The 27,589-nt window shown below is 40.5% G+C and overlaps 1 protein-coding gene across 1 annotated transcript; it reads left to right on the top strand.

Annotated features, from left to right (window-relative positions):
• The first annotated feature begins 729 nt into the window (after positions 1–729).
• Positions 730–8,617, top strand: WDR12 (WD repeat domain 12). Its single transcript, XM_058027855.1, has 13 exons — positions 730–829; positions 911–1,005; positions 2,039–2,133; positions 2,787–2,893; positions 3,723–3,838; positions 4,231–4,385; positions 5,037–5,082; positions 5,272–5,357; positions 5,524–5,664; positions 5,775–5,880; positions 6,782–6,914; positions 7,394–7,466; positions 8,183–8,617. The coding sequence occupies exons 1-13, from the start codon at positions 789–791 to the stop codon at positions 8,258–8,260; spliced, it is 1,272 nt and encodes a 423-aa protein (XP_057883838.1). The 5' UTR covers positions 730–788; the 3' UTR covers positions 8,261–8,617.
• Positions 8,618–27,589: the final 18,972 nt, after the last annotated feature.

The raw sequence follows: 27,589 nt of genomic DNA, 5'->3' as shown, positions 1-27,589 counted from the left end.
CACAGCCGGGACACAGCAGGGGCACAGCCCGGCACAGCTCTGACACATCCCAGACACAGCCCGGCACAGCACGGGCACAGCCCGGACACAGCCCGGCACAGCCCAGACACAGCCCGGCACAGCACGGGCACAGCCCGGACACTGCCCAGACACAGCCCGGCACAGCCCGGACACATCCCGGACACAGCCCGGCATAGCACAGGCACAGCCCTGACACAGCCCGGCAAAGCCCGGACACTGCCCGGCACAGCCCGGGCACAGCCCTGACACATCCCGGACACAGCCCGGCACAGCACAGGCACAGCCCTGACACATCCCGGCACAGCCCAGGCACAGCCCAGGCACAGCCCGGGGCGGCCGCCCTCAGGAGCGGCCCCAGGAACCGCTTCCGCACCTGCGAGGGACCCCGGAACGCGCCCCAGCCCCGAGGAGCGCGGAGGGCACCTCAGCCCGCACCCGTCGCACCCCTCGGCACCACAGCCCCGCGGCGGGGGCGGCGGGAAGCACCGGCCGGGGCCCCGTCGCGGCGACCCGGGGGGAGATGCCGGAGCCGCGTTACTCCACCTGGGCTCGGCTCCCGCAGCCCCGCCGCCATGCGCGCCTCCGCTCCGCGCACGCGCGCCCGCCCTCAGCGCGGAGCGGGGCGGGGGCGCGCGGGGGGCGCCGGGAAGGCGGCGGCGCGCGGCCTCTCGGGAGCGCGGCGGGCGCGCGGCACGCGGGCGGCGCGCGGTCCCGCGGGGGGCTCGGCCGGGGCGCGCCGCGACACGTGCTCGGTGCCGGCGACAGCGATGGCGCAGCTCACGGCGCGGTTCCGCACCGAGAACCGCAGGTGAGCGGCCTCCCCTGCCGGGCCGGGGGTGGGTTCGGGAGCGGGTGACGCGGAGGCGGTAACGGAGCGCTGTGCCCGCAGGTTCGCCGTGGAGGATGTGCCCTTCTCGGTGCCCGCGACCTCCGAGACCACCGACCTCAGCCACCTCATCAACAAGCTGCTGGCCGCAGCGCACGGTAGGTGCCGCGGCCGGGGCGGCCCCTCGGAGCCCGGCGTGCCCCGTGTCCCCAGGCCGGGCCCGGCCCCGCGCGGGCTGTCACAGCCGGCGGCACCCGCGGGGCCCCGAGCCGGTCCTGCCCCGCCGCTTTGGCCCGGCTGCCTGCCGTGAGGCAATCCTGGAATTGATCTGAAACGCTGCGGTACCGGCGCTGCCGGGCATTCCCAGAGAGATCGACCACAGGCTGGAATGCTCTGTGTGCCCGGCACCACAGGCCAGGCTGCCGTAGCAGATGGGAATGGAAGTGTTGCTCCAAACCTGGCACAAGATCTAATGAAACGAGAGGTTTCGTTTGTTATAACAGCCTTTAAGAAAACTCAGCTGTTCTGTCGGTGCTGAAATGGGCCGACTGACTTGAAAGCTGATCTGGGAAAGCCACTTGTGCGATGTTTTTGGAAAATCCCATTTTCTATAAGAAACTGGGTCAGTGGTATTATACCCTGCTTCTTGAACCTTTTGCAAGTTGCTTTCAACCCGTGACATTGCAAACAATTCTGAACAGAAAACTGGTCCACAGTGCAGTGCTTCTTCCAAAATGCAGAGCCTTTGTCATTTATGCCGTTATGAAGGGAGAAATATGAACCAAAAGTTCTTAGGATTTTCCTACTGTTGCCACAAATACAGGGCTCTAGCTGGTGGTAATGAGAATGGCACCTATGGAACAGTCAGGAAGCACCACTGGGGTTTGAGTACACAAAGCTACAGAGAAAATACAATAAGAGGCAAACAACTCTTTGAACCCCAACAGCAAATTTTCCTTCCTCTTAAATAATCCTATGGAAGTAAAGGGCTGCCCACTTAAAACTGGGAGAAGAAACTAATTGGTTGGGGTTTTTGTTCTTGTTGTCATTTGTTTTGGGGGTTGTTTATGTTTGGGTCTTTTTTAAACTCTTCCTGGCTCCATTTCCTGAACCATTCACAAAATTATACCATTCTTGACAGTGACAAATAAATAGTGACACCTGAACATTGATTTTCCCCATTTGTTTCAGAGGATCACAAGTATGTGGAATTTGACTTCCTTATCAATGGCCAGTTCTTGCGGTTGCCGCTGGTCACACACATGGAAATGGAAAACATTTCCACAGTAAGTCATACTCAGTGTCTCTCCTTCTTGGGCAGTAGAACATACTTAGCCAGTTTGCTTCAATCTGATTTGGATATTACACTGTTGGCTGGGTAGATTTCCTTGCTCAGTTTCATTTCTTTTCTTTCCCAGGAGAATTCCCTATATTTTTAAATCTATTACAAACTGCAGTGATTAGAGACTGCAGACAGAGCAGTGCAAGGATATTATCCAATCTGTTGTCTGTGTACAGTTCGGAGGGAAATTCTTCTCTTATTCAGTTCATCATTGAACTGAATACATTTTTGTCTCTTATGGTGGGGGATAATGGGAATGTTTAATATTACCTCTAGAAAATGTTGCAGTGTTTTAGACACCAGTTTTGTATTAGTAAATGTAGAAGAAGAGAAATGTAAGAAGACTGAAATCACTTGCTTTTGCTTCCAGCTTGCTATTAATAGTAATTTGATAAAAAGATGGAAAGCAATGTAATTCACACTTTTTTTTTCTAAATATTTTTGTTCTACTGATGTGGCAAAGAACTTGCATACCAAGACCTTTGCTCAATAAACTTGTATATTTGTGCCACACTACAGTTAAATTTTACTGTTAAGTGATTAAAAAACCCAAAACCATGCTACATCACTAAATAAGTATTTTGTCTGTGAGCTCAGGAAGAAGTGGTGGAAATAGAGTATGTGGAGAAATACATGGCCCCTCAGCCAGAAGAATGCATCTTCCACGATGACTGGATCAGTTCTGTTCAAGCCACTGAAGAATGGTACCACACTAAGCCAGTTCTAAGTTTTGTCTTGCTTATTCATGTTCCTCCCTGGTATCAAATAGAGTGGATAGAGTGGTATTTTCTCTTTAATAATCCCTTGGGTGGGCTTTTTTTTCCTCTTTGCTTTTTTTTTTTTTTAACCTGTCAAGTCAGGTACTTGCTTTTGTACGCAGTTTGCTTGTTATACTGTCACAACAGTGACTTTAACACAGGTAGAAAACAGCTAGAGACACTGAACTTGAGATATTGCTTGTACAAATGAACAAAATAAATGCTGTTTAGTATCCTTTTTCTTAAAGGAAAACAAGTTTTCCTCATTACTCTTTTTTGCTTAAACCCTTGACTTCCAACATGACACCCATCAGCAACAAATAGAATAGCTTACCTTTCTCCAGAGATTTTCCTGAAAAAAAGCCAAAGAGGCATAATTGCCTTTTTCTACTGAATTTTCACATTTATTTCCCAATGAGCTTGGTAACGTTCATATATTAAGTAGGGATTTGAAAATGCTTTGAGAACCTCTGGCAACATAGTAAAACTAACAAATTGAGTTTTGAATTATGTAAATTGTATAAGGGATCTTAAGTCACATCAACCAGAACATGCAGTACTCTCACTGCTTGTCTTTCTAGCCTGTACTCTTGGCCTCCCAGTTGCAAGGCTTTAACAAAGCTTTGCTATGTAGCAAAAAGATATGTTTTCCTCTTTCATGCTATTTCTTTTAAACCGGTTACTCTGCTAATAGTTTTGCCACGTTTCTGGTTGAGGCTTTATTTCATAAAAACATTTGTTGGTCTTAAAGATGTTTCCAATGCTGTACCTGTAGGATATTAACTGGCTGCTACGACCAGACTGCTCGGATCTGGTCTGTGGAAGGAAAATCCATCACCACAATAGCTGGGCACACAGAAGTAGTGAAGGATGTGGCGTGGGTGAAGCAAGGTCAGTATATATAGCAGGGGGATAGTAGTAGTTTGATTTACTGGGGAGGGAATGTTAGCATTCCTTAACTATGAATATTTAATTGTCTAAATGTAATTATTTAAATCTCTGTCAGTGGTGTAAGAAATTAAGTCATGGTGTGCAGAAAGTAGTCCTTTACAATAATGAATATAGTCACTTTAAGATGGTTGTTTTCTATGCACCCTGCAGTCTCCATTAGCAAATGCTGGTGTATATGTAGTTATAGTAACTGTACTTGCAGGGCAACATGATGTAAACTGAAGCACATATAAGTTTCTGTCTATCTGCTATTTCCTCTAGGATTAGAATAATTATTTATAAAAACCTTGGAAAGCTGAGTTGGGCATGAGTGTAACTTTTTTCTTCCTCAGATAGTTTATCATGCCTGTTACTCAGTGCTTCCATGGACCAAACTGTCCTGCTCTGGGAGTGGAACGTGGAGAAAAACAAAGTGAAAGCCCTTCACTGCTGCAGGGGACACGCTGGCAGTGTCGAGTCCGTGGCTGTTGATTGCACAAGAACCAAAGTGAGTGACTTCTGGAAAGAAACCTTAGTGGTTTGGGATTTAGCAGCCTGTACATCAAAAATCCTGGTTTTGTCCTTGCATGGGTATTCATCATCATGATTTTATGACAAAGTGATAATTTCCCAGTTCTGTTATGAGTGGTGGTTATTGAGGATTAAGAGTGTCACATCAATGCTAAGCCATAGAATCACAAAATCATTTAGTTCAGAAAACAAGTTAAAATTTAAATGCATGAGAATTTTATGCTATAATGAAGTATTTTCAAATTTGACCTAAATTTTCATGGCAGCTTTGGTGACAAAAAAATTTCCAGAGTTCTTGTAAGAAGCAGGTGATAAAGAGGTTCTTTCCCTTCACCCAGGAATTCAACAGTTATGAGCACTCCTACCAAAGGTGGAGTCACTGCTCCCAGCTTGACTCAATATCAGACAGTTTAAAGTCAAACTTTTTGGTGCTGAAGGAAAAAGGTATTCTGTAGATATTTTTCCTACAAAGGAAATAGAAAGAATAATTTGATGTATGCCAAACATTTTGGGGGGGATTTTAGAAGCCCGGCACTGTTACTTGTGTGTCAGAACCCATTTTTCAAGCAGGTCTCTCTTCCAAGGTCCATCTGAATCAACATTTAACAAAATGTTTCTGTTTATACAGTTCTGCAGTGGATCCTGGGATAAGATGTTAAAGATCTGGTCTGCAGGTAAGATGTAAGTTTGTAAGGTTATACATCACTATGCTGAGTTACTGGTTTAGTTAATTACACAGTTTCAGATCTTGTTATCAGCTGCATGATGGCTGTAGGCACCATAAATATGGGGATTTGCTTAATTACTTACATGGAGATGGAATTCAAAAATCTGTAGCTCAAGTCTCCTGTCTTCTGTCCCAGTACCTACAGATGAAGAGGATGAAATGGAAGAAGCAGCTAACAGACCACGGAAAAAGCAGAAAACTGAACAGCTTGGACTAACAAGGGTAAGATGAGCTCTGGGTTTGTCCAGGATTTTTCTTTAGAAGTGTAGCCACAGCAAATAATTTCTCTTTACTAAAGGTAACTTTAAAACTCCTGGTATGTCTCAGGACAATCAGACTCTTTTATTTGTTTGATAACTGACTCAAATCTGTCCCCATTGTATTTTAGACTCCCCTGGCAACCCTGTCTGGCCACACAGAAGCCATCTCCTCTGTGCTGTGGACAGATGCTGAAGAAATTTGCAGCGCATCATGGGACCACACTATTAAAGTCTGGGATGCTGAGACTGGAGATCTCAAATCCACTTTGGTGAGATCATTATACTCGGGCTGTAGGTTAGCTAAGTCCAGCTCAGAGAAAAAGAAAAAGCTGTGTAAAATAGTAGCTCCTGTCTTAGTTACTATTTTCTTTGCTGACAGACAGGAAACAAAGTGTTTAACTCTGTCTCCTACTCACCCCTGTGTCGCCGCCTTGCATCAGGGAGCACCGACAGACATATCAGGCTGTGGGATCCTCGCAGCAAAGGTGAGCTAAACATGGTGGTCTCAAAGGTGTTCTTCAGAGTCAGAACTTTGTCCTGTCAAGAGACATCTCACAAACTTTTCTGGTCCCTCTGCTTGGAACCAGCCATTTGGGGGCTTTTATTAAATACAAAACTTACATCTATTTCCTGTATTCTGGTGCAAGACTTGTTTTAATGTCTTACCTAAGAATTTAGAAATTATTCTTTTTTTTTAACTTACTAATGAATGTCAGCTGTGCAGTTGCAGAATGGATTTTTTTTTGTAAGGTTCAGGCTGAGGCTTGTCTGATAACCATTAAAGTGAAACAGTAGTCACTTGGACATGGTACCATATTTCATAAACAGATGGAATTACAGATATTATGGCTGAGCCTATCAGATTTATTGTCAGACACATTTCATAGAATGGTCTGAGTTGGAAAGGACCTTAAAGATCATCTACTTCCAACCCTCCTGCCCTGGGCAGGGACTCCTTCTACCAGAGCTGATTGCTCAGAGCCCACCCAGCCTAGCCTTGAACATATCTCTTTTTGTAGGTACTGGAAGACCACAAATAGTAAATAACATTTACTTGTTTAGCTTCTGTAAATCTAATCCAAAGTTCACCAGCCTATTACATATTGCTAATAAAAATAATTTTTTTGGTTGGTTAAAAAAAATCTTTGAAAAGGAAGTTTAGTGACAAGAAGATACATTCTGAGCAGTTTCAGGTTGGTTTCTTTTTTCTTTGGTTTGGTTTCTCTCTTTGGGTTTATTTCTTCCCCAAAACTTGTGTGGCTTACATTTTTGTTCACTTTATTTAGATACTTAACTTGAACTGCAATTGCACTGGATTTTGTATACATCTTCAAATGCTGGTTTCAGCATCTGCTGATGTCTGTATTTTTTCCTCTTTCTATTCAGATGGCTCCTTGGTTCTCCTGTCTCTGACTTCTCACACAGGCTGGGTGACATCTGTGAAGTGGTCACCTACCCACGAGCACCAGCTGATCTCTGGTTCTTTGGACAACATTGTGAAGCTTTGGGACACAAGGAGGTAAAATAAACCTGTGCTTGTTGTTGTGCAAAGGCATGTAAGCTTACAGAAAAAAGCAGTCATTTGTGGCATTTGTGAAAACCCTCTAGATTTTGGAAGTCAACCATAAAAGGGAGAAAAATACTTGTAGGCTACCACAGGGCTGGAAAGCTTATGCTGTTGACCAGCATATACACATGGAAGAAGGAAGCTGTAATAAATTCTTCCCAACAAGTGACTGAATTTCAGTCTCCAAGTTGTTTGCAAGTAGATGAAAAATGTTGTTGCTTTCCTCTTTGGGGATGTAGGAGAGGAAAATACTGATGTGATTGGCTCTGGGGAAAGCAGAGGAAGCATCACAGATGGTCAATGTCTGTACTCTCTCAAAGTGTTTATAACTGCTTGATCACATCTGTTTGATAGCATTGGGATAGCATTTCTCCCTGGGAGCAGTTGTTGTCTGTGATTGCTCACATAACTTCCAACCTGTTTTTCACCAGCTGCAAAGCTCCTCTGTATGACTTGGCTGCTCATGAAGACAAGGTTTTGTGCGTGGACTGGGCAGAAGCAGGGGTAAGAATCTGAAGAGCAAGTTACTTGATTTATATGCATGATGTTTAAGAAGAGAGCTAAGAGCAGTCATGGGCTGTTAACTCCTTATGCTTAAAGCTAGAAGAGAAGAGGCAGCTGTAGTTGTGCTGTGTTTCATGTCTGGTGATGTCCCAGGCACTGCAGCGTGTCCCTACACTCTGCAAAGGGGAAAGGTGGGAGCAGGAGCTCTGTGGCTTTAACTGAGCATTTTTGTCTCTCTAAACAAGAAGAGACAAGAACAGCACTGCACCTTACTCAGAGAACACATGTTCCAAGGTAGCCTCCCACCATGGGGACTTAAAGCATGAAGCAAAGCTGGGGCCTGGCCATCAGTACATGTAGAAGGGGAAACTGTAGAATCCTCTAGAGCAAGCTGTTCTGCTACTGCAGTGGTACACACATATTTAAAATTACCAAAACCCCCATTCTGTGAATGTTCAAAATTCTCAGTGTGGCTCCTGTTCACTGTAAAAGTCAGGAAAAGCTTTAGCAGCTTTCCTACACAAGTTTCAATTCTAATTTAAGAGGAGAGTAAGAGACAAAGTTGCTTCTGTACTCTGATTCTGGGATTTAGTCATGCATTAACAGTTCATAATTCACTGCTGCTTTTTATAAAGGAAAGAAAAACTGAGTCCTTAACTTCTGTGTACTTACTTTGCTTAGTTCTGATATTAATCACAGTTTCCTTCTCTCATCAGTTGTTACTGAGTGGAGGAGCAGACAACAAACTGTATTGCTACAGATACCCAGCTACAGCCTCTGATGTTGGGGCATGAAGGTCAACAGCCAGAAGACTTTTTTTAAAAAAGAATGATCTCTACACAATCAACTTCTGAAGAAGGGAGGAGTTTGTTGCTCAGAGAGCTGTTCCTGGTTTTGTATTGGTAACCTATATCCATATTTGTCACAGAAAAATAGGAAAGCCCAAATGGGATTCATGTGAAACAAAGCAAAGGTAATTTCCTCCCTTCTGGATGGCTTTGAATTAACATCTTTTAAATTACTATTTGTATGGCCGTTTTAATAAGAAGTGAACTGTTTGCTGATACTTACAGAAAAACTACTCAATGACTAAATTATTTTTTGAGTTTACCTGCTTTATGTTGGGGAAAAAAATAAACCTTTTATCAACAGTTCATTGGTTTAGTGTGTCATTTCAGATAAAAATGAGATTTCAGCTCTCCTCTCAGTCTGGCTGTTGGCAGTTCTTACGATTTAGTCCTTAATTAAGAACCCAGGCTTCTTTCTAGGATGAAGACTTGGTATGTATGCAGTATAAATAGCATACATTTATATGATGATATACAGGAACTTGACAGATTTATTGGCAGATGAAATATTCCATATTTTAGTGGCTCATAAATTAGGGTTGTAGATTATAAGAATGCCAGCCTTGCACTACAGTACTTGTGCTGCAGTACCACTCATGTGGTGTCTTGGACCTAAGGATGTGTAGAAACAATGGTGGATCACACAGAGAAGGCAGAAGTAGAAGGAATTTCTTCTTACAAAGAACAGATGCAAAGAGGTGCAATAGCTTTTAGGTTGATAGAGAATAAGCACTATTCCAACATGCTCAATTTCTCTGCTGGTGGTTTTGCTTTGAGTTCAGCATTCAAATGCAAAAGCTTTGCTGCAGCTTGTTAGATTACATACATGTGCTGTTCAAGCAGCACCCTGTTAAACTGTGTGCAGACCTCACTTGAATATCCTCACCAGTGCCTTGGCTTCCAATCAGTGTGACACCTGTACAGCGCTGACAAGTCAAATGCTTAAATTAATAACTGTTCTTTGAAGAGTGGGAACTCTAACCTCCATGTTTATAATATAGTCATATATATATCATATATAAACTATATATATACTTCATATATAGTTCTGAGTAAGGAGTTTTAAGAAATATCAAAGAGCAAAACTGGTGAAAATGACAAAGGACAGGGTAAGGATCTCTGATCCCTTTGCTCTGCAAGTGAAGTACTGCAACTAACAACTTATATGTCTAAAGACTCATTAAAGCAAGGTAAATAAGCTTAATATGGTTTTATTGCCTTCCCAGAAAGATTTACAAAACACTTCTTAAAAAAGATTATGTTACCTGAAGTGTCAGCTTCTCTTAGACTAATATTATTTAGACTCAAGCAAACTCAGTGGCATTAGTTGTTTTAATTTCAGTGAATCCATCAGATCTATTTGTTACCTGTAAAAAAATACACTGAATGTATCTAAGAAGGTAGGTTTTGATGGACCAGAGTGACAAGCAGGAGCATTTTTATACCCTCCTCTTGTCTGGAAAAGTACTGTGGCAAAGGAGCAGCCAGAGAAGGAACTAAGTAAACCATATTAACATGAAGTGATGCCAGTGTGAGTACAATGTATTTTTGGAATATATCCATTACCACTGTCCATAAATTATCCTGAAACCAATACATTTTACATTTGGCTGACAATTCTTTCAATAACCTGTAATCTAAGTAAAATGTTTTAATAAGACTTTTGAACATGCAGTCCTTCCATTTAAAATAATCATGTGAAATTACAGTGATCAACATGAGTTGATTTTAAAACTGCAGAAGAACTGAGTCAAAAACATGGTAATCCAGAGTCAAGGTGCTGATGGTGACTCTACTCACAAAAAATAATTCCTTCCTCCTCTGAAAACCATTTCTGCATATTCTTAGTGCCCTAGCAGCATAATACAAAACCATAAAGAATTTTTATGTACTAACTGCCAATTTTGCTTAAATATAAAAGTGATTCTACAAGGGACGTTAACAAAGACAATCAGCTACTGCAAGATTGACCTACATTTGTTTTTTTATTGATGGGAGGTGGGGGTAGGTTTGTTTTTGAGAGGCTGTGCAATGCACATTGTTCTATTTCTTTCTTTTCACTCTGCACTAACACCTGGCATGAACTGTCCACCAGCACACGTGGTGCCTCTAAACACAGCTCAAACACCACCATGCACTGACACACATCAAAAGCATTAGCACAAGACAAGATTTCACCTGCTTGGTCCCTGGCTTAGTGTCACATTTGCATTTTCTCTTCATGTGTTTCCTTTTACCCAGCTGGTTCTTTCAGCTTTCTTCTTGCTTTGAGAATTTCATCTTTGCTTCTGGATGGCTGCCATCCCTTCCCTACAGCCAGCCCTGGCAGAGCACTGGTTTTTCTTTCTTGTTGGCATTTGGTTTTTTTAATCTGTCTTCTCTCAACTGCAAGATTGAATTAAAAACAAGGGAAGGGGGAAGGAAACATTAAGTAAAGTAAATATTCCAGTGACACACAGCCTGAATGTGTGTGTGTGGACAATGTAGACACAGGAGTTTGGACCAGCAGTGCAGATCTCCAGCCAGCACTGCTCTGCCTGTCCCTTTCAACTACAGTCCAGAGCCCAAGGTGAGGTTTGTCCTTAGTGAAGATAAACTTACTGAAGTTTTGATGGGTTTTGTATAGGCTGATAAACACAACATACTCCTCTAGATTTTAGCATGCATACCTTAGGAAACAGATCTAACCACCTATGCTTAAAGTGACTTTTGCAATTTAAACAAAAGTGTTTCACTGAGTTCAGAAGGAAGCACAAAGATAAAGGAATGCACTTCTAATGAAAACTCCTAAAATGTGAGGTTTTCTCCTGAATTTTCTGACACTTCTGCAACAGAAAGCACTAGATAGGCACATGCACAAACTCCCTAAAGGAAAAACACACTTTTGGTACACTCCTAAGTTAGTTTAAGTCTTATTAAATGTGGATAGAACTTGAAGAATTGCAGAATTTTTAAAGGCTTTCTCATTACTGAATTAACTGAGAGTACAAATTATCTCCAAATTTGTGTGATGATAAACATGATTCTCAAAAAAGCAAACAACCCCTCCAAACAACAACAAGCAAAAGTCCCAAACAAGCAGCAGATTTAGGCTGATCTGTTCCATGACCTCTGAAATTTCAGCATGTGCTCTTTTCCCTTACTGTGGAGAAGGCAAAAGGTTTGATCAGAATAAAACTTAATGAGAACTAGGTAAACACACTTCAGATTTCTACTCTCCGTCAGATTGGGGCTGCCAAGCTGGCCCTGACACACCCCAGTCCAGGGGTAAATACAGTTTATGGATTAAAACCCTGCTTCAATTTGAGATACTTCATTGGCTAACAACAAATTGTATTGGCTTACATTGCAATTTATAAGCCAAAAAAAGTCCCATCAAGTTTGAATCACCAATTTTGTTTGATGTAAGCTCACTGGCAGAGATCTCAAATTACAGGCAGAATTTGGGATGAAATTACTTGCCATGAAAACCAATTTAAATTGCCCTGTAAATTGCATGAAAAAAGTGGCTTTTCAGCTGCCAGTGAGAAGCTGGCTAAGTCTGGTCTAGGAAAGACAGCTGCTCAGTCTGGATGAGTCTATCAAGCCATCCAAATCAAGACGTGCACTGTAGGGAATGCTGAAAACATAACTCAAACCACAAAAATGTAAATTTCTGTAGCAATTTCAGCAATCATACTTGAAACCTTCAAAATGTTGATTTTGCATGTCTTTGCAATCTATTCCATTGGACAACTAGCAGCCTGTGTCCAACAGGGGATCTTGGTAGAAAAACATAGTGGAACTAAATAAACATTGAAAGAAATGCTCTGTGATTACTACTTACACTTTCAGTCTATAATGTATAATTTAAGCAAAGAAATTTCTTTAAATGCTTGAAATTACCTCTGAATGCAAACCAGAACTCACAAGAAGCTGTATAGAGAAACATGATAAGCCAGTTATAGCAAAACATCTCAATAATCTATATTGCTTATCCAAAAGTCCCTCCCATCATACTTCCTACTGTCTATGGTCTATAAATTTAGAATAGGGAAGTACTGATCTTCAGTCAGTCCACAGCTGTTCTAAACTGCATGTGAAAGACAGCTGAAATCCCTTGGAAGAGCCTTCAGGAAATGCTCAGTGAATTCATTCCTCTCCTTTAACTCTCTCTCTATCCCAGTTCTTGAAAACTATTGAAGTCTGTTATACACACATGCACAAACCAGAAATCTCTCATGGATTTCTGCTCCCAAGATAGGCAAAAAAAAAAAAAAATAGCTGACAAATCACAGAAGAAATACTGGAAATTGATTCATTCACCAAAGAATGAAGATGATTATGTGGTAACATCTGATGCAGAGCTGGATGCCAAATTAGTGATAAACCTATGGACCATGAGGAGAGTCAGTATGAATTAATAGTTGGAATATGAATACGTGAAAATGGCTCATTCTCCCAGCCAATAACAAGTACTAGTTACTTTCAACAGGGCACCCTCAGTTGCCTGTATCATTTGAAAAACCCAAAAAACGCTATCAATTAGGTTGATAGTGTTAGAAAAGACATTGTTGTTTTCTGAAGTTGTTCAGCACCAGAGAGGAAGGCAATCTTAAGCTATTTTCCCCTCTCATGTTGTCACCACCATACCTGTGCACACATCCCTGCACACACATTTGGTGGAACAGCTTAGCAGGTTTGAGTTTGCTTCAGGAACCAAAGTGGTACTGCAGAGTCTGGCAGCCAGGCTGAGAAATCTTTGCCACATGGACTTGTTTGGGGATCAGCAGGTTGACAACACCAAATAAGCTACACTCTCCTTTTTAAAAATACTTGCAGCATTGAAGGCTAGAGGGTGACAAATTCCTTGTTTGTGTCATTGCAAGCCTTAGGCACACTGCTGATTGAGCAGTGGATGTGGACACCCAGAGCCATCTGCTCAAAACACAGACTGAACCAAAGTCTGCAAGGTGTGGCATGGCTGTGCATTAGTGGGAAGTGTTCATGCTATGATGCTTGGGATTCACAACAAATTTGTTCTCTAATGTCTCCTATTAAAAGCCACTAATTCATTTTCTACTTTAAAGAGCACAAATTCCCATCTCTCTCCCAATCTTTTCCTCTCAGGTGTTGTATAAACTTCAGCCCAAGTGTGAAAATATTTGTGCAAATCTGCAAAAACTTTTTGATCTTAAAAAACCAAAAAGGTCAAAATTTGACAGAATTTCCCTGAGTTCCACTGGAGAGATCTCTCAGGTCTCAGATTACTAGTTTGTTATTTTGGTGGATTCTGAGCATAGGATGAGCTGTTAGAATTTGCTGACAGTAGGTTTTTAATACTTAGAGTAGAAATCAAGAATACTTTTGATGTTACACAAAAGATCTTGTTTCCATCTTACATCAACATGCAAATGGTCCTCTTGATATAAGCATAGGATATGAAAGAATAGTGGATTTAACAATCATAATGTTTTGCCTTTAGATTTAAGAGTATACAGAGACCTTCAATGGACATTCTCTGCTGTTTCTCAGAACACAGTATTTACCTCCTGCAGCTATAATGCTAAACAAAGTGTTTCCTAGATCTAAACAGCACAAATTTGAACAGATCCTGGTTTCAGCTAACCTGCTCTAATTCAGAGCATGTCAGTTAATACAGTGAAGTCTATCCAAATCAATAGTATTAATACAGATTTTCAGAGAAGCTTACATGCAGCCTACCTGTGTGCAATTTACAGTAATTAGATCTTGTATCTTAATGTAGCTGAAAACTGAGTCAAACCAATCTCCAAAAAATCAACTACTCCATGTCAGTGAAGGCTTTTCTGACAGGAAATAAATAAGATTTGTCTTCATAGTAACTAAGCTTTGGAAGAATGGTGAGGGGGAGGAGATGATGGTTTTTCTCCTCTTCTAATCCAATCTATTTGGACAGAGGAATCAAAACAACAGCTGTTTAGTACAGTGCTGGCGCCACAGAATCCAGCATGAACTCACCAAAGATGAGGAGATGAGGAGGCTACAGCTTCCCTATTTCAGCTTTGCAGTCTCTAGGCTGCTGTGACTTAAAGGTGCAAGTCCAAAAGGTCCTGTTAAAAAGCAGCCATGACTTTTGCCAGGAGAGCAGTTTCCAAGCTGTCCACCATCCCACCACACACCACTCTGAACCTCTGCAGTATCCATAGGGTTTGCTTGCTACATGTAAACACAGGATTATGAGACAAATCTGACCAGATCATTGTTGAGAAAAATATTATACTACATACCAGAAGAAGTCTTAATGAAAGGATTCTCTATTTCTAATACTTTCTCAGCCTGCTGCAGTATAGTGCAGCAACTGAAAAATATTTTCACTTTTGGGATGTCTGAATTGTAATCTCTTATATCTTGGCCGACACATTTGAAGGCAATAAGTTTGCTTACCTAGCTCAAGTATAGCTTTTGCCATTTCCTACCTTCCTTTTGTATTTATTTTTTATCATTTGTGATACAACAGTTTGTAGGGCTCCTATTCAAAAAAAGTTGGAGAGAAGCAAACTCTGTAGCAGTATCTTGCCATTGACTCTCCTTTTGCTATCCACTCCCTGGTTTATAAGCCAAGTATCTAGTTTCTTATTCCTCACAAGGTCAAGAAGGTAAAATCTTCCTCTTTTTAAATAGACCTTTAGGCTAGCACTCCAATATAGCAGACACTCTGGGCTCCCAATGCCATGTCACCATATTTCTCTTCCTACACACATTTGAGTCCCTTGTGACAGCAGGGCCAGGGCAGCAGGCTGTATTTACCTTTGTCCCACCTTTTTGTCAGTGACATTTACTCTGACTGCCTGTGCTGTTTGTTCCCACCACCCTGAGAGGGGCTCCTGAGCACAGAAGAGCAGGGCTGAGTTCCAAGGAAGCACAGCCTTGGCTCAGATGCAGCCCTGGCTGCCGACACCAGCCCTGCACCACCAGTCAGACCTCTGCACACCTGTGGCTGAAGCCACCACCCCCTCTCCAGGAGCTAATCCTCCCTCCTGGGTGTGCTCAGAATTATTCTTGGTGAAAGGCACAAGGAGCTTGGATCATCACCCTTCTCTGACTTTTGTCTTGGTTGCATTTCATAAACTGCCTACAAGTAGCACTCAGCACTCGTCAGTAACTAACTTCCACTCTTGTTTCTGTTCTTCATGTTGCTAAGAAGCTTAATTGCTATGAGATAAAAGAATGCTTCTATATTTTAAATTTTCTACCTGAACTGATTATGTCCACAAAATAATAAATCAACAATTTCCTGCTAAAAAGTGCTATTTTTAAAATGTTCTTCCATTCAAATGACCTGTATAGAGATCTACTACTGAGCAGTAGAATACTGATGGGGACTTTATGGTACAATACACATCAAAAAGCTTCTCATAGTTTCAGGTTATTCTTTCTTTTCTCCTTCTTTTTAGTATTCTTGTTATTTAACTAAGTACTGAATGTGTAACATTAGGGATATACAATCTCTATCTCTCCCTAGATATATATTTATACAATATATAACACCAGGGCACATTAAAACATTTATGGTCTCCTGAGGAAGTCACTGCTTGGGATTGACCACAGAGATTAGATTTGGGATTTCATTAAAAAATACATTAATGCTGCATTTTCACAAGTAAAAGAATAAAAAGTCCTCTGTTAAATATTCAATCTAATTATACTTTGCAGGGACTATTACCAAAGCTGTAATTGTAATGAAGAAATAATTTTTATAATGCTTGAAAACTTCAATAGCACATTATACTGAAAAACAGTAATTATGGATTAAAAAAGACTTTGTGTCTTTCCAATTAAAATATTAAATTCCAGCATAATAATATGCAATTGCTCATGTGCTATTCTTTATAAATCATACAGTGTAAAATGACAACTAACGTGGAAAGATAGTGGAAAAGAAATTTCCCCTCCATTGCACCTTTACCTCTTAAGCCTTAAATAAAATCAGCACCAAAACCATCTTGGGATAGTAAAATCAATATTTGACAGATATTATAAAAACATTTATGGGAAATGGGTTGGAAATGAATATTTAAAACTACATTACAACTGCATAGCCTTTTAAACTGCTGTTTTCAATGAGCATTTCAAAAATGTTAATCAAACCTATCTAAAATGCTTATCAATATACACATAAAATCATATACACAAGTGGTTTCTCATTTATTTTTAACTTTTTGCATTTCTGTTATTTGGGGAATCATTTAGATATACACTATAACTTACATATAAATCTATTTAGGTATTATAATTTTTTTATGAGTTTCCGTAAGTTGCAAGAAAAAGAACAGAAAATTTACCTTATAAAGTTCCTGGAAACATTACTGGAAACATCTTATTTCCTGCATTCAGTTAGAGACATTTTAGTAGAAACCCAGCAAACCTCACCATGTCTAATAACATGGTAAAATATTTACATTTATCTTCCTTTGTAGCATGCCTGTATATCCCTTAAACATTTTTTTCTTCCCAATGTCTACCATGTCACCATTGTTCTATATGAAGTCTGACATGTACAATAATGACTTTTTTTTCTATTTCACTATTCCCCCACCCCTAGGTACCTTACATCTAACTGCAAATGTTGTTAAAATCTGAAGGTTGTTTTATGCACCTTAGCAGTTTGGAACAATGTGCTGGTTCTGCCACCCTCAGAGCTCTCATGATAAAAACTGTTAATAAAATGGAATTGCCACATTTTATTTTTATATTACTTATTTTATAGCCATATCTGAGGAGGAAAATAAGGTAGAGCTCTTATCAATGTCTCAGGTAGATTACAATGTAAGCCAATCTGGATGCAAAGACATGTCATCATTAGCTGGAATACATACTGAGGTATTTATTGTATCTCTAAAGTGAGCTCAGCAAACAAAATAAAACTAAACAAATCCCCTCCACAGCTGGAGAACAACCCCCTGTTGTTCTCTATATTTGTTATTAAAACTGAAGAATGTGCTTACCACCATGAACAAGTCACCATAAAAGAAACCTTGCAATGACTTTGTACTCATTTAGACAATTCCTTCCCAAAGTCTTTCCTCCATCTTCTGTCCCTCCAGTTACTCTTTAAGTGCTTTTTCTGAGCAAACAAAAGGGAGAAGGGGAACTTTTTTCTTTTCTGCCTGAAACACTCTCCTCCAGGATGACAGTGTAATTATATGCAAAGTGCACAGTAAAGTGTAGAAGATGTAGCAGGGACTTGGTAACCAAAAAGATTGTGTTGCTAGGGGAACAGGGGCAAAGGGGTCTGAGTGGAAAATTTGTACAGACCTTTAAGAACTATAAATTCTGTAATTAGTGCAACAAACTGGCCTTGCTTGCACTGCATAGCCTGGGTCTCCCAATCCCCACAGTCAAGATGCTGCAAAATAAAATGAATCTAAGCCAAAACTGCACATCTACTGCAAATAGGTTACTGTAAAAGAATACCTTCACTCCTCAATTTTCACTTTTAGGAATTGAAGAGGTTATAATTACTATCCAGTGTTTAATACATTTTTCTCCAACAGTTAGTCAATGTCTGCACAATAGACATGATTACATCACATAAGCACAAAAACCTGATAACAATAGAAATCTGTTGGACTGGGACTTATTCTCAGTTTTAAATTCACAGATTCTCTAATCAGAAACAGTTGCAGGTAGTATACTGTAGAGTAAGAGTCAAAGACTGAACTTCTTTTGCCTTTGCATGTTCCACCTTCCACAGGTTTAGATGCAGATGGAAGGAAGGGCTACCAAATCTGAGTTTGAGAAGCTGCAGGGGCACAGGCTGGAAGGTGAACCTGCTTTAAGGCAGTCACTGTACCTGTTGTCACATTTCCTGTCAGTCTATCAGGTATCTGCTCTATCCAGACCCCTCCTGCTCACCTGCCCTTGCCAGTTCCCCATGATGTGAGTGTGCATCTTCCCATGCTAAGTATGGTCTGACACCTTTGTCTGCCTGCCTGCAGGAACGACCTCTCCTGAGCTGCAGTCCTGTACAGTTCACTCATCTTTTACAATGAAAAACTTCAGAATTTAATTTCTTTTTTCAACTAAAGAAATAAAATAGGAAGAATTCTGCAGAGCCTTCTGGGAAGCAACACAGAGAAAGGCTAAGCCCTAATTCCTTGTCTTCTTCCAAGCAAATAGTTTCTGTGCTCATTCACCCCTGAATATTCCAATTATCCTTCTAATCCAAAAACTACCTGCACAAGCACCTGGACATGAGAGTTACATTCTCAGTAGTGAGTTTTTCAATTTTAGAATATTTGAAGCTTTATGAAGAAGTGGCTATAAGATTGGATTGTATTTTTCAAGCTTAGGATGAGGCTTTTTAAAAAAGTTAATCAAATAGGAAGCCAAGTGTTTGAGATGTACATATTGTAGAACCAGACATTTAAACAAAATGCAAACAGCAGCCAGCTTGAAATTAGTTCAATGAATTCTTCACCTGTAATTCTGTAAACTGATTGAGCTCATGTCCAAAGGCCTTGAACAGCCTGTGGCTTCTCATTTGTATCATTCTGTAGTAAGCAGGCAAATTTCTTTTATACTAAGAGAGGCTTTCTTATAGATAGGAAGTTTCAGAAAAGGAGATTGATGAATTCAGCACACTCAAGGTCATTCCCCATGGTCATTTGCCAATGTATACAGAAAAGTAGAACATTTATTCTCCTTCACCCTCACTTTTTCCTCTTTTAAATCTTGCTGGCCTTATTGTTTATTAAAATTCCAGCTATAAAAATATTTTTATGGAATTAAGAAATCAGATGAAATTAGTACATGGCTGTAGAGCATTGTAACTTAGAAAATGGAATCTTCTTAAGTGCAACCAAAATTTTGGCATACCATCATCTTCCTGAGGAAATACCAACAGTCCCAGTGTTATGAAGTACAACCAGAATTTCTGTAACAGTTTCTAAACACATTATTGAAACTATTTTTACAAGCAGAAACTTGAGAGAACATCATCATTACACATTGTGCACTGGAAGAATCAATAAATTGGAGAGATGGAACAAGAGGTCATTGTGTTCTCTCTTTCCCAAGAAAGATTTTTTCCTAGCCATTAGAGTAGTCTCCCTTAAGCAACTCCAGTGAAGAATGTGGAGAGGAGAAAGATGACATTTCCAGAAATATCAGTAAGCAACAAGCACAAAAAATAAAATACACTCTAGAAGAATCATAAACATTCTGTACATGTTTCATTAGAAAGGAAATAGCTGCTTCCCAGAATTCTCAAAAAAAGCCCTCAACTAAAAAAAGACTAATTTCTAATCTTCTACTTGCAGCCTTTCATGTTATTTCTTTTTCATGTTCTGAACACACATTTTACAGTGTTACCCAGCTAGCTGAACTACCAGGAAGAGGAAAGTTAACCCTTAGATTATTAAACCATTGAAACACCTAAAATAGTTTGCCTGCAGATTGCATGGTAGAGTTTAAAGGTCCAGGACCATGGTAATGAGGTCACAAATGATTGCTCTTTATCCTGGGCCACTCACCCACAGTGCCAAGCAGTCCCTCTGTACACAGGGCTCACATCTGCAGCCCTTAGAACTCCTTGTTTGTTCTCTCTAAGTGCAACCCCAGCTCTCAGTCTGTCCTTGAAGCATATCAGAGCTGACCACCCCACACTTGGTGATGCAGCACTGGGGTAGAGTTGGCACACACAAAAAATTGGCTCAATTTTCACCTGATCCCCCTTTGGGAGGAAGGCAAAGCAAACAGTTTTGTTTTGATTCAGATTTCAATAGCAGCTGTCGGAAAGCCGCTCAGCGCTTTGGAATGTCAGAAGCAGTCCCTTTGGAGCTGGATTAGAGGGAGATGGAGACAGCCAAGAGCACTGAGAAGATAGCTGAGTAACCATGGAGTAAAACTTACTGCATATTCACAGACAGAAAGAACCCATTCTCTGTCACATGCAGCTCACCCTCAAATCTTGCAAGCAAGGCCCAAACTAAACCTATTCCTTAGGCTTGTCTAATCCATTTTCATTAAATAACTGTGTAACATGTACTGGGACAAGAACTCTAAAAATAAATCTGCCAGTCTTATTGGAGGGGAAGCTGCAATGCCTGCAAGCCAACAAAAATAACAATTTTTCATTCTACTCACAGTTCAGGAAAAATATTCATGTTTGCCAGATTAAAAAAAAAGACAAAACTGATGGGAACGGAAAATATTTTCATGCTGAAAGAGGATATTACAAACAATTGAGACTCAAAGTCAAATGTCTCTTTATCCTTTTTAAAGGAACTTTCTGAAATACAACACCCAATTTTTGCAAGAATGATGTAATCTTTAAACAATACTACTCCAAACACTTTGTCATCTAACTTTCATATAATTATTTAACAAATTATGATGGAGCTGACCCACCCATGCCTACATATCTGAGAATTTCTTCTGGCCTCCTGGCTTTAATTTTCAGTCCTTCTGGCAGTATTGAAAAAACTGAAAAAGAGCTGAAAATTTCAGGCCTACTTTTATTTTAGAAGTTATTCCAGAAGTTCAATGAAGAAACAACATGCAGATAAGCAAGACTGATGATTCTCAGATCTGAGCCTAGAAAATGGTTTAAAAAAAAACCCAAGAAAAGTGCCTATAAACACCTTTACTCAAAACTATTTTTTGACATTTCCTCAGAAGAGAGGGTAGGTGGAACAGCTTTTCCATGGGATCAGCCTATATATATGTATACCCTAGGGCTGATCTAGACAGCCCCTGGAAGTACCAGCAGAAGCATCAGTGGTTTGGGGTCACTTGGCCTGTTCAGCTGGACAAGAGGAGGCTGAGGAGAGACCTCACTGCAGTCACAGCTTCCTGTGAGGGGAAGAGGAGGGGCAGGCACTGATCTCTGCTCCATAGTGACCAGTGACAGGACCAGAGGGAATGGCCTGAAGCTGGGTAAGGGGAGGTTTTAGATTGGATATTAGAAAAAGATTCTTCACCCAGAAGGTGGTTGGGCACTGGAAGGGGCTCCCCAGGCAAGTGGTCCCAGCACCAAGCCTGCCAGAGCTCAGGAAGCATTTGGACCATGCTCTCAGGCACAGGGTGTGACTCCTGGGGATGGCGCTGTGCAGGGCCAGGAGTAGGACTCAGTGTCCCCTGTGGTCCCTTCCAACTCAGCTTATTCTGTGATTCTATCTCAACCATCATTCCCCTCCTCTAGCTGACATGGTTTGAAAAACCCAGCCACTCTGTACTGAAACATGATAACAGCAACATGAATATTTTCCACACAAAGCTCTGCAAGAGGAAAAGGAGAAAGGAGTGTTTCAGCCTGAAAGACCAGGAGTCACCCAGCCTAAGACAGCAGTACACATTTTCAAATGCTTCCCAGTCAGAGGCACATGCATGATAATCTGAAAAAGAGAGGAACAGTTGGCTCATTAATACATTAGCCACATGCAGGGTTAGGATGAATCAATTCAGCTACAGCTTCAGAAGTCCCAACACCTCTACAGAGAGGAAAAGCTTTGCTCTGCCCTCTTATAGTGGCCAACAAACTTCTATGCCACCTGCAGAATCAGTTACTCCAAAGCATGAAAAAATTTCTGCAGACCCTGGACTTTCAAATGAGAACATGCACTCATTTAAGAAATGCCAGTTGAAATCTACAGCAACCAAATGAAAACTTCACTACTTATAGAAATTAAGTTTTCATCTTGAAAGTAGGTTATGATAGTTATCTGGATAAGTTTACACATAAAGACATTACATCCCACTGTCCTACTTTACACATGGCTAAGTTTTGCAAGAGAGAAGACAACTAGAAAACTGAAGGAAGTAAAATTCTGTTATGTTTTGGCAACTAGAAAATTGAAAGAAAACAATTAGTCAATTCTCAATATATCACATCAATATTCTGGGAATCTGGATCCCTTACTAAGTCCTGATTCTTTCAGCATTCATCAGCCAGAAAAAATACATTAAGCATTGGATTTAGAATTTCGTAGTTTGAATGTAGACTCTTCAAATCTAAATTTTAAAATACTCAGCTAAGTTGCTTTTGCCAGACAAAGAAAATAAGAATCAGAAATAGACTTGAACTGAGCAGATTAAAATGAATTCTTGTAGACTTTCCAGTAAATCCACAAAAAATTCTTTCATTTTTAGAATATAGGTGCAATTGTCTTGTATGCAATAAATACAGTTCTAGTGTTCCTCAAATCTGTATCAGTAATTCAGCCCCCCCAAAAAGGTAAGAACCACCATCTCTAATTCTTACAATAATCAGGTCTTGTGAAGCATGTTTTATAATGTAAAGCATGTAGTGTTCAGCACTACAATAAATTCAGAAAGGAGTAACAGCTGATGCAGTTAATAATATCTACTGGAGCATTATTTCCTTAAGCTGCTCAAAATTCAAGCAACTAGAATAAGTACTAATTTATAATAACTGAGTCACCATAGGGTAGCCTGTGCCTTGTACTGAATCCAATACCTCATATTTTACAGCATCTTAATCCTGTAGTTGACATCCAATCCACTACTTCCCAAAAAGTTTTTAGCAAAAGTGATAACATCTGAATTTGCAATAGGAAAATGAAACAACATATGACCTCTTGTCCTATGGATCTTTTAGGTTCCCACAAACTCATTTTTCTCTCTTTGAGAGGTCAGCCACATTTGGCACTTCCCAGTGCAAGCACTACAATACAATGTTGGCCAGCAGTACTACACTCCTGGTGCAGGGAGAGAATTTGTTCTTTACTTTGCATGCTCTAAGCCCACTACTGCCAGAAAATGTTCCAGTAAGAGAAGGGGAAAAAATAGTAACAAACACTCTTATCAAACAGCATCTGACACTGGCTGCACCCAGTCTCAGTAATGGAACAGGCTTGAAGGAAGGAGAAAACGTTCAAGCAGATTGTGTTCTATTGGATTATGAAATACTTTTTGGAAGAAACACCAAGTTTGTACTTGATTAGGATCTCAATTCTAGGTGGTCTGAAACATGGTTTGAGTTGCATTCAGTGTGTGAAGTACTCATCTACCACTTCATTGCATGGACCAATTAATTCAAGTTAGGCCAGCGCTTTTAGTTTGTTGAGACAAGAACATACTTCAGTTACTTTTTTTTTTGTCTACAGATCTATCCTGAGGTCAATTAAAATATTTTATTATTTAAAATGTCTTATTGTATTTAACAACAAACATTATCTTATCTTTTCTTCTAGCTGTCTAGAATAGTATCATAACTGAATTAACATAGTTCAGTAATTTTTGCAGATCTGGATCTCCTTTCAAATCCAGATGCCACTGGATATTCAGTGAACTGCTTAATGTTTAAATAGTTATCCTGTGGGCAGATATTGATAGTATTTTATTACAGTGGTCTTTAAAACAGACTCATTTCATTTCACTGCTACAAAAGGGTTTAACATCCTGCTACAGACACGTACCCTCATCTGGTGTGATGGTGAACACTTAAGTTCCAAGAACAACAGCATTAAAAGGATCCTACTATGAGTTTTAAGAGAAAAATCTGTCTCTAACACCTTGGGTTTGTGACATTTTGGAGCTGTTTGAAAGCCTATTAAGCTGGTATGGTTCAATGCACGTAAGATTTGATTTGTGATGCATCAAAGAGGATAAAAAGGGGGGGAACTAGATCTAGCTAATTATTTTTTATCCCATGGCCATCTAAAAATAAAATCCCTGAGGTTATGAGGCAAATAGTAGTTCCAGGAAAATACTCCAGGGCATACCAAGGATTCTTTTTAATTGTTCTATCTTAAAGGAAATTGCATGCTTACGACTCACACCTGAGACAGCAAAACTGTATTTGGGACATAAAAGTGGGTGTGACAATGGTAAAATTTCCCAACCCTGAGAAAGCCATGAACCTTGGTTTTTCATAGAATCATGTAACAGCTTTGGTTGGAAGGGATCTTAAAGATCATCTTGTTCCAACCCCCCCGCAGTGGGCAGGGACACTTTCCATGAGACAAGGCTGCTCAAAGCCCCATCCAATCTGACTTCCAGGCATGGGGCATTGTGGATGCTCCTCTGGGCACTCTAAAAGCTTTGGAATTGTTCTGCTGTCTGCAGTTTCACAGGACCTTCCTTGGCAACAAAGGTGAGACTGAGCACAGATTCTGCATTGTTTCTCCTGCAGTTAGAATAGAGATGCAGTATGCCAAAAACGAGGCACGGTTGAAATCTTGATATTGCCAAAGAAACACATGAAACACCCATGCAGACTAGGCCAGGATGCAGCCCTTTCATGAATTTGCCCATGAAATGTCTCTGCCTTAACTTACAATTAACTTCTTGCAGCACCAAAACCAGCATCAACTCTCTATGGGTTCCAGTAAGGCCAGGACCATGGATAATCACACTGCAAGACAGAGTTTGAAGATTTTTTTTTTCAGTTTATGCTGCTCTTGCCTTCCTGATCCTGTCATTTCTGACTGCACAGCAGTGGGTTTTAAAAGCTGTTTTGACTGGGGTTGTGGCTCTAAAAAGAGATATATGGAGCCACTGGAAGTGCTATGGAAGAAAATAACATCTATGTAGGCAATACAGCTTTAAACAAGCAATGTAACTGAACACACATTTGTGAAATGATGCTCCTTAAGTGGCTGCCTGTGATGCTGCCCAGAGATCCCAGTGCAAGATCAGAATCAACCTCTGACTCCTGAGCTCCGGGACCTGCTGCTTCCCCTGGGTTTGCCTTCCTATGTGGATGGATTTGGTGATTTGGGATGGCAGCTGTCACACACCTGCAGGAGAATGCTGCCATCCATCCTACTCTTGGAGCAAAACCAGCTCCCTGCAGTCCTACTGCAAGAAATTTTTGGAACTTGGCAAACATCTCCCTGAAACCTGAAGATAACTTTATGGACTAAAGACATTGCTTAGAACTTGAATCAAAAAATCATTACAAAAAGGTCATTTTTTGTGAGAGGAAAGGAAATTTTTCCATTGAAACTGCAGAAACATGCTACAGAACAACCTCTTAATGAGGAATTAAGTATCTACAATTCACAAACGGTATAAAATGTCTAAAAAAAACCCCCAGAACAACCCTAGACCAAATTGCTCTACTTAAACAGGAAATAGAAAACAAAAACTTCATCTCAAGAGAGAAGTAACTCATAATTATCTGACTGCTCAGCCTAGTTTGTGGTGTCCCAGCTGATGTTAACTGTATTCATTACAGCAAATACAATTTTGCAAAACTGCAAACCATAAACCAAATTCTGCTGTAGCCCTTCATCTATTCTACACAGCACCTGACTACATCTTGCAGCTGAGCAGCACTTTTATGAATCCTGTATATAGAAAAATATTTTTCAGAAATTACTAAAATCTTGCAAAAGCCACACAAAAGATTTGGGCTAGGCTAGTCCAGGATGTACCTTCTTAGTTAATTTGTCCAGTACAAGATGTTGTAGGTCAAGTTCTAACTTGTAATTAACTTCAGAGATTTGGAAAGATGAAGGGCAAAGAGAACACTCTCTTACCTGCTGCCTGCCTGACACACAGAGCCAGATTAATTCTGGCAGTTTCACTGTTCAGTTACTTGAAGTGGACCCCCACACTGGGAGAAAACAGAGAAACCTCCCTAACAGCCATTTCCACCAACAGTGAAATTAATGTTTACAGTGGTCAGCTACACATCTGTAGTTGGAAAAGGCATCCACAACAAACTGTGCAAACAGTTTCCTAATCAACAGCTTAATCACAGCAGTTACATCCCCATGCTCATAAGTGTAGGAATTAATGAACAGTGTTCTACTTTGCTTGCAGTAATGAGATTTTAATTTACTACTGAATCTTTTCTTTACTACAAGCAATGTCACCACAGTGTGAAATTGCTATTGACCACAGACATGCTCCTACGTCAACACAAGCATCAGTGACAGGGCCACGGCCCAGGTTACGTGAAACAAGAGTTCTGTAAACAGACAGTGCAGGAGGAGATGAATCAGGCTTGTTTGGCAGGAGTAAGACTTGGAAAAAAGCACGTGCAGTGGTGATGAATCCAGCCAATTTCAAGTGTGGGAGACCTTCACTTAATTTATCTCCTCCATCCTATTCTAACTCACGTCTGCACTACAGAGCACTTAACCAGGACATGTCTGGCAATGAACAGTGCTTCTGTAAATGCTGTGTACAGATGGAATAGTGTTAGACAGCAGCATTCCTAAAGTTTGGAAGTCTGGGTGGGATGACTACCGTACATTTCCAAATGCTGAGTGAAGAGCCAGGAAAAGGACAGCAAGCGAATATGATAAAACACAAGAAGCTTTGGCTTACAACTTCTATAGTAATTTGCTATGCAGTCAGATATAAACTCAAGAAGAAACTGAGATACCTGAGAAATCTTCCTAGCAGTCTCCTGCCTGATTATCTTACAATGTGAAGAAAAAAAAAAAGGAGCAGCTATTTAACTGAGGAACATAAGTTCTTATAATGCAAACAGTGAATCAAGAACTGGAAGATGGTCATTGCTCACCAAAGAGATGCTCTTTCCATTCTCTTTGTCTTCACAGATGATCTTCATCAGCATCCTAATGTCTGACAGTTTTCCTATATGTAATGCAAGGTGTGAAGGTATTTTGAACACCAGACATATTTACAGTAAAATCATTCTTACATGCACAAAACCAGAAATACTAGATTTGTAATCAGTGGTGAAGAAATAGTTTGATGGAGAATGAGGTCATAGACTATTTAATAAAGAATCAGATCCTGTTCATCTGGAGACAGGCAAACATCCACAGACAACTGAACAGATGAAAAAGACTAAAATCTGAGAAAGTACCAAATGCTCCAGACTTCATTGACTGTGAATTACTCTTTTAATTTCAGCCAAGCAGTTTTCCTACTTGGATGCAAATTGACCCATGGTCTCTGGTTGTGAAATGCACAATATTGGGAACTTGATGTTGATGTCATATTTATTGTCCCAAACTTTTTCACCACTGGAAAATCACAAGCTAGCTCTGCCTGGAGGGACACACACTTGTAATCCTTCAATTCTTCAAGATTCCAAGAAATCTGCCTCTCCATTCTGAAATGAAATATAGCTGACAATGATTTTCCAGAAGGGGAATTGCTCCAAGCCTTTTACGCAAATTAGACCAAAGTTTAATATAAGACCTAGCAAAAAACCTCAAACCAAATAATTTATCTAGTTTACCACCTCTAGTTTAAAGAAACTTTGGCTCCAAATTCTGCTCATGAAGAAAGATGCTTGTTTTGAGTAAACAGACAGGTGTAGGACATGAGACTATTTCAACAATCAGCCTAAGTGCCTCCTCAGGT

The sequence above is a fragment of the Melospiza georgiana genome, chromosome 7 (genome assembly GCF_028018845.1).
Source record: "Melospiza georgiana isolate bMelGeo1 chromosome 7, bMelGeo1.pri, whole genome shotgun sequence".
Classification (NCBI taxonomy): domain Eukaryota; kingdom Metazoa; phylum Chordata; class Aves; order Passeriformes; family Passerellidae; genus Melospiza; species Melospiza georgiana.
This window is presented reverse-complemented; position numbering and strand designations above follow the sequence as displayed.

Bases quoted from the DNA above. Each gene is read 5' to 3' on its own strand.
- WDR12 (XM_058027855.1), top strand. From the start codon at position 789: ATGGCGCAGCTCACGGCGCGGTTCCGCACCGAGAACCGCAG. The intron at 5,358-5,523 runs GTAAGATGAGCT...ATTGTATTTTAG, and splicing joins AACAGCTTGGACTAACAAGG to ACTCCCCTGGCAACCCTGTC. The intron at 6,915-7,393 runs GTAAAATAAACC...GTTTTTCACCAG, and splicing joins AAGCTTTGGGACACAAGGAG to CTGCAAAGCTCCTCTGTATG.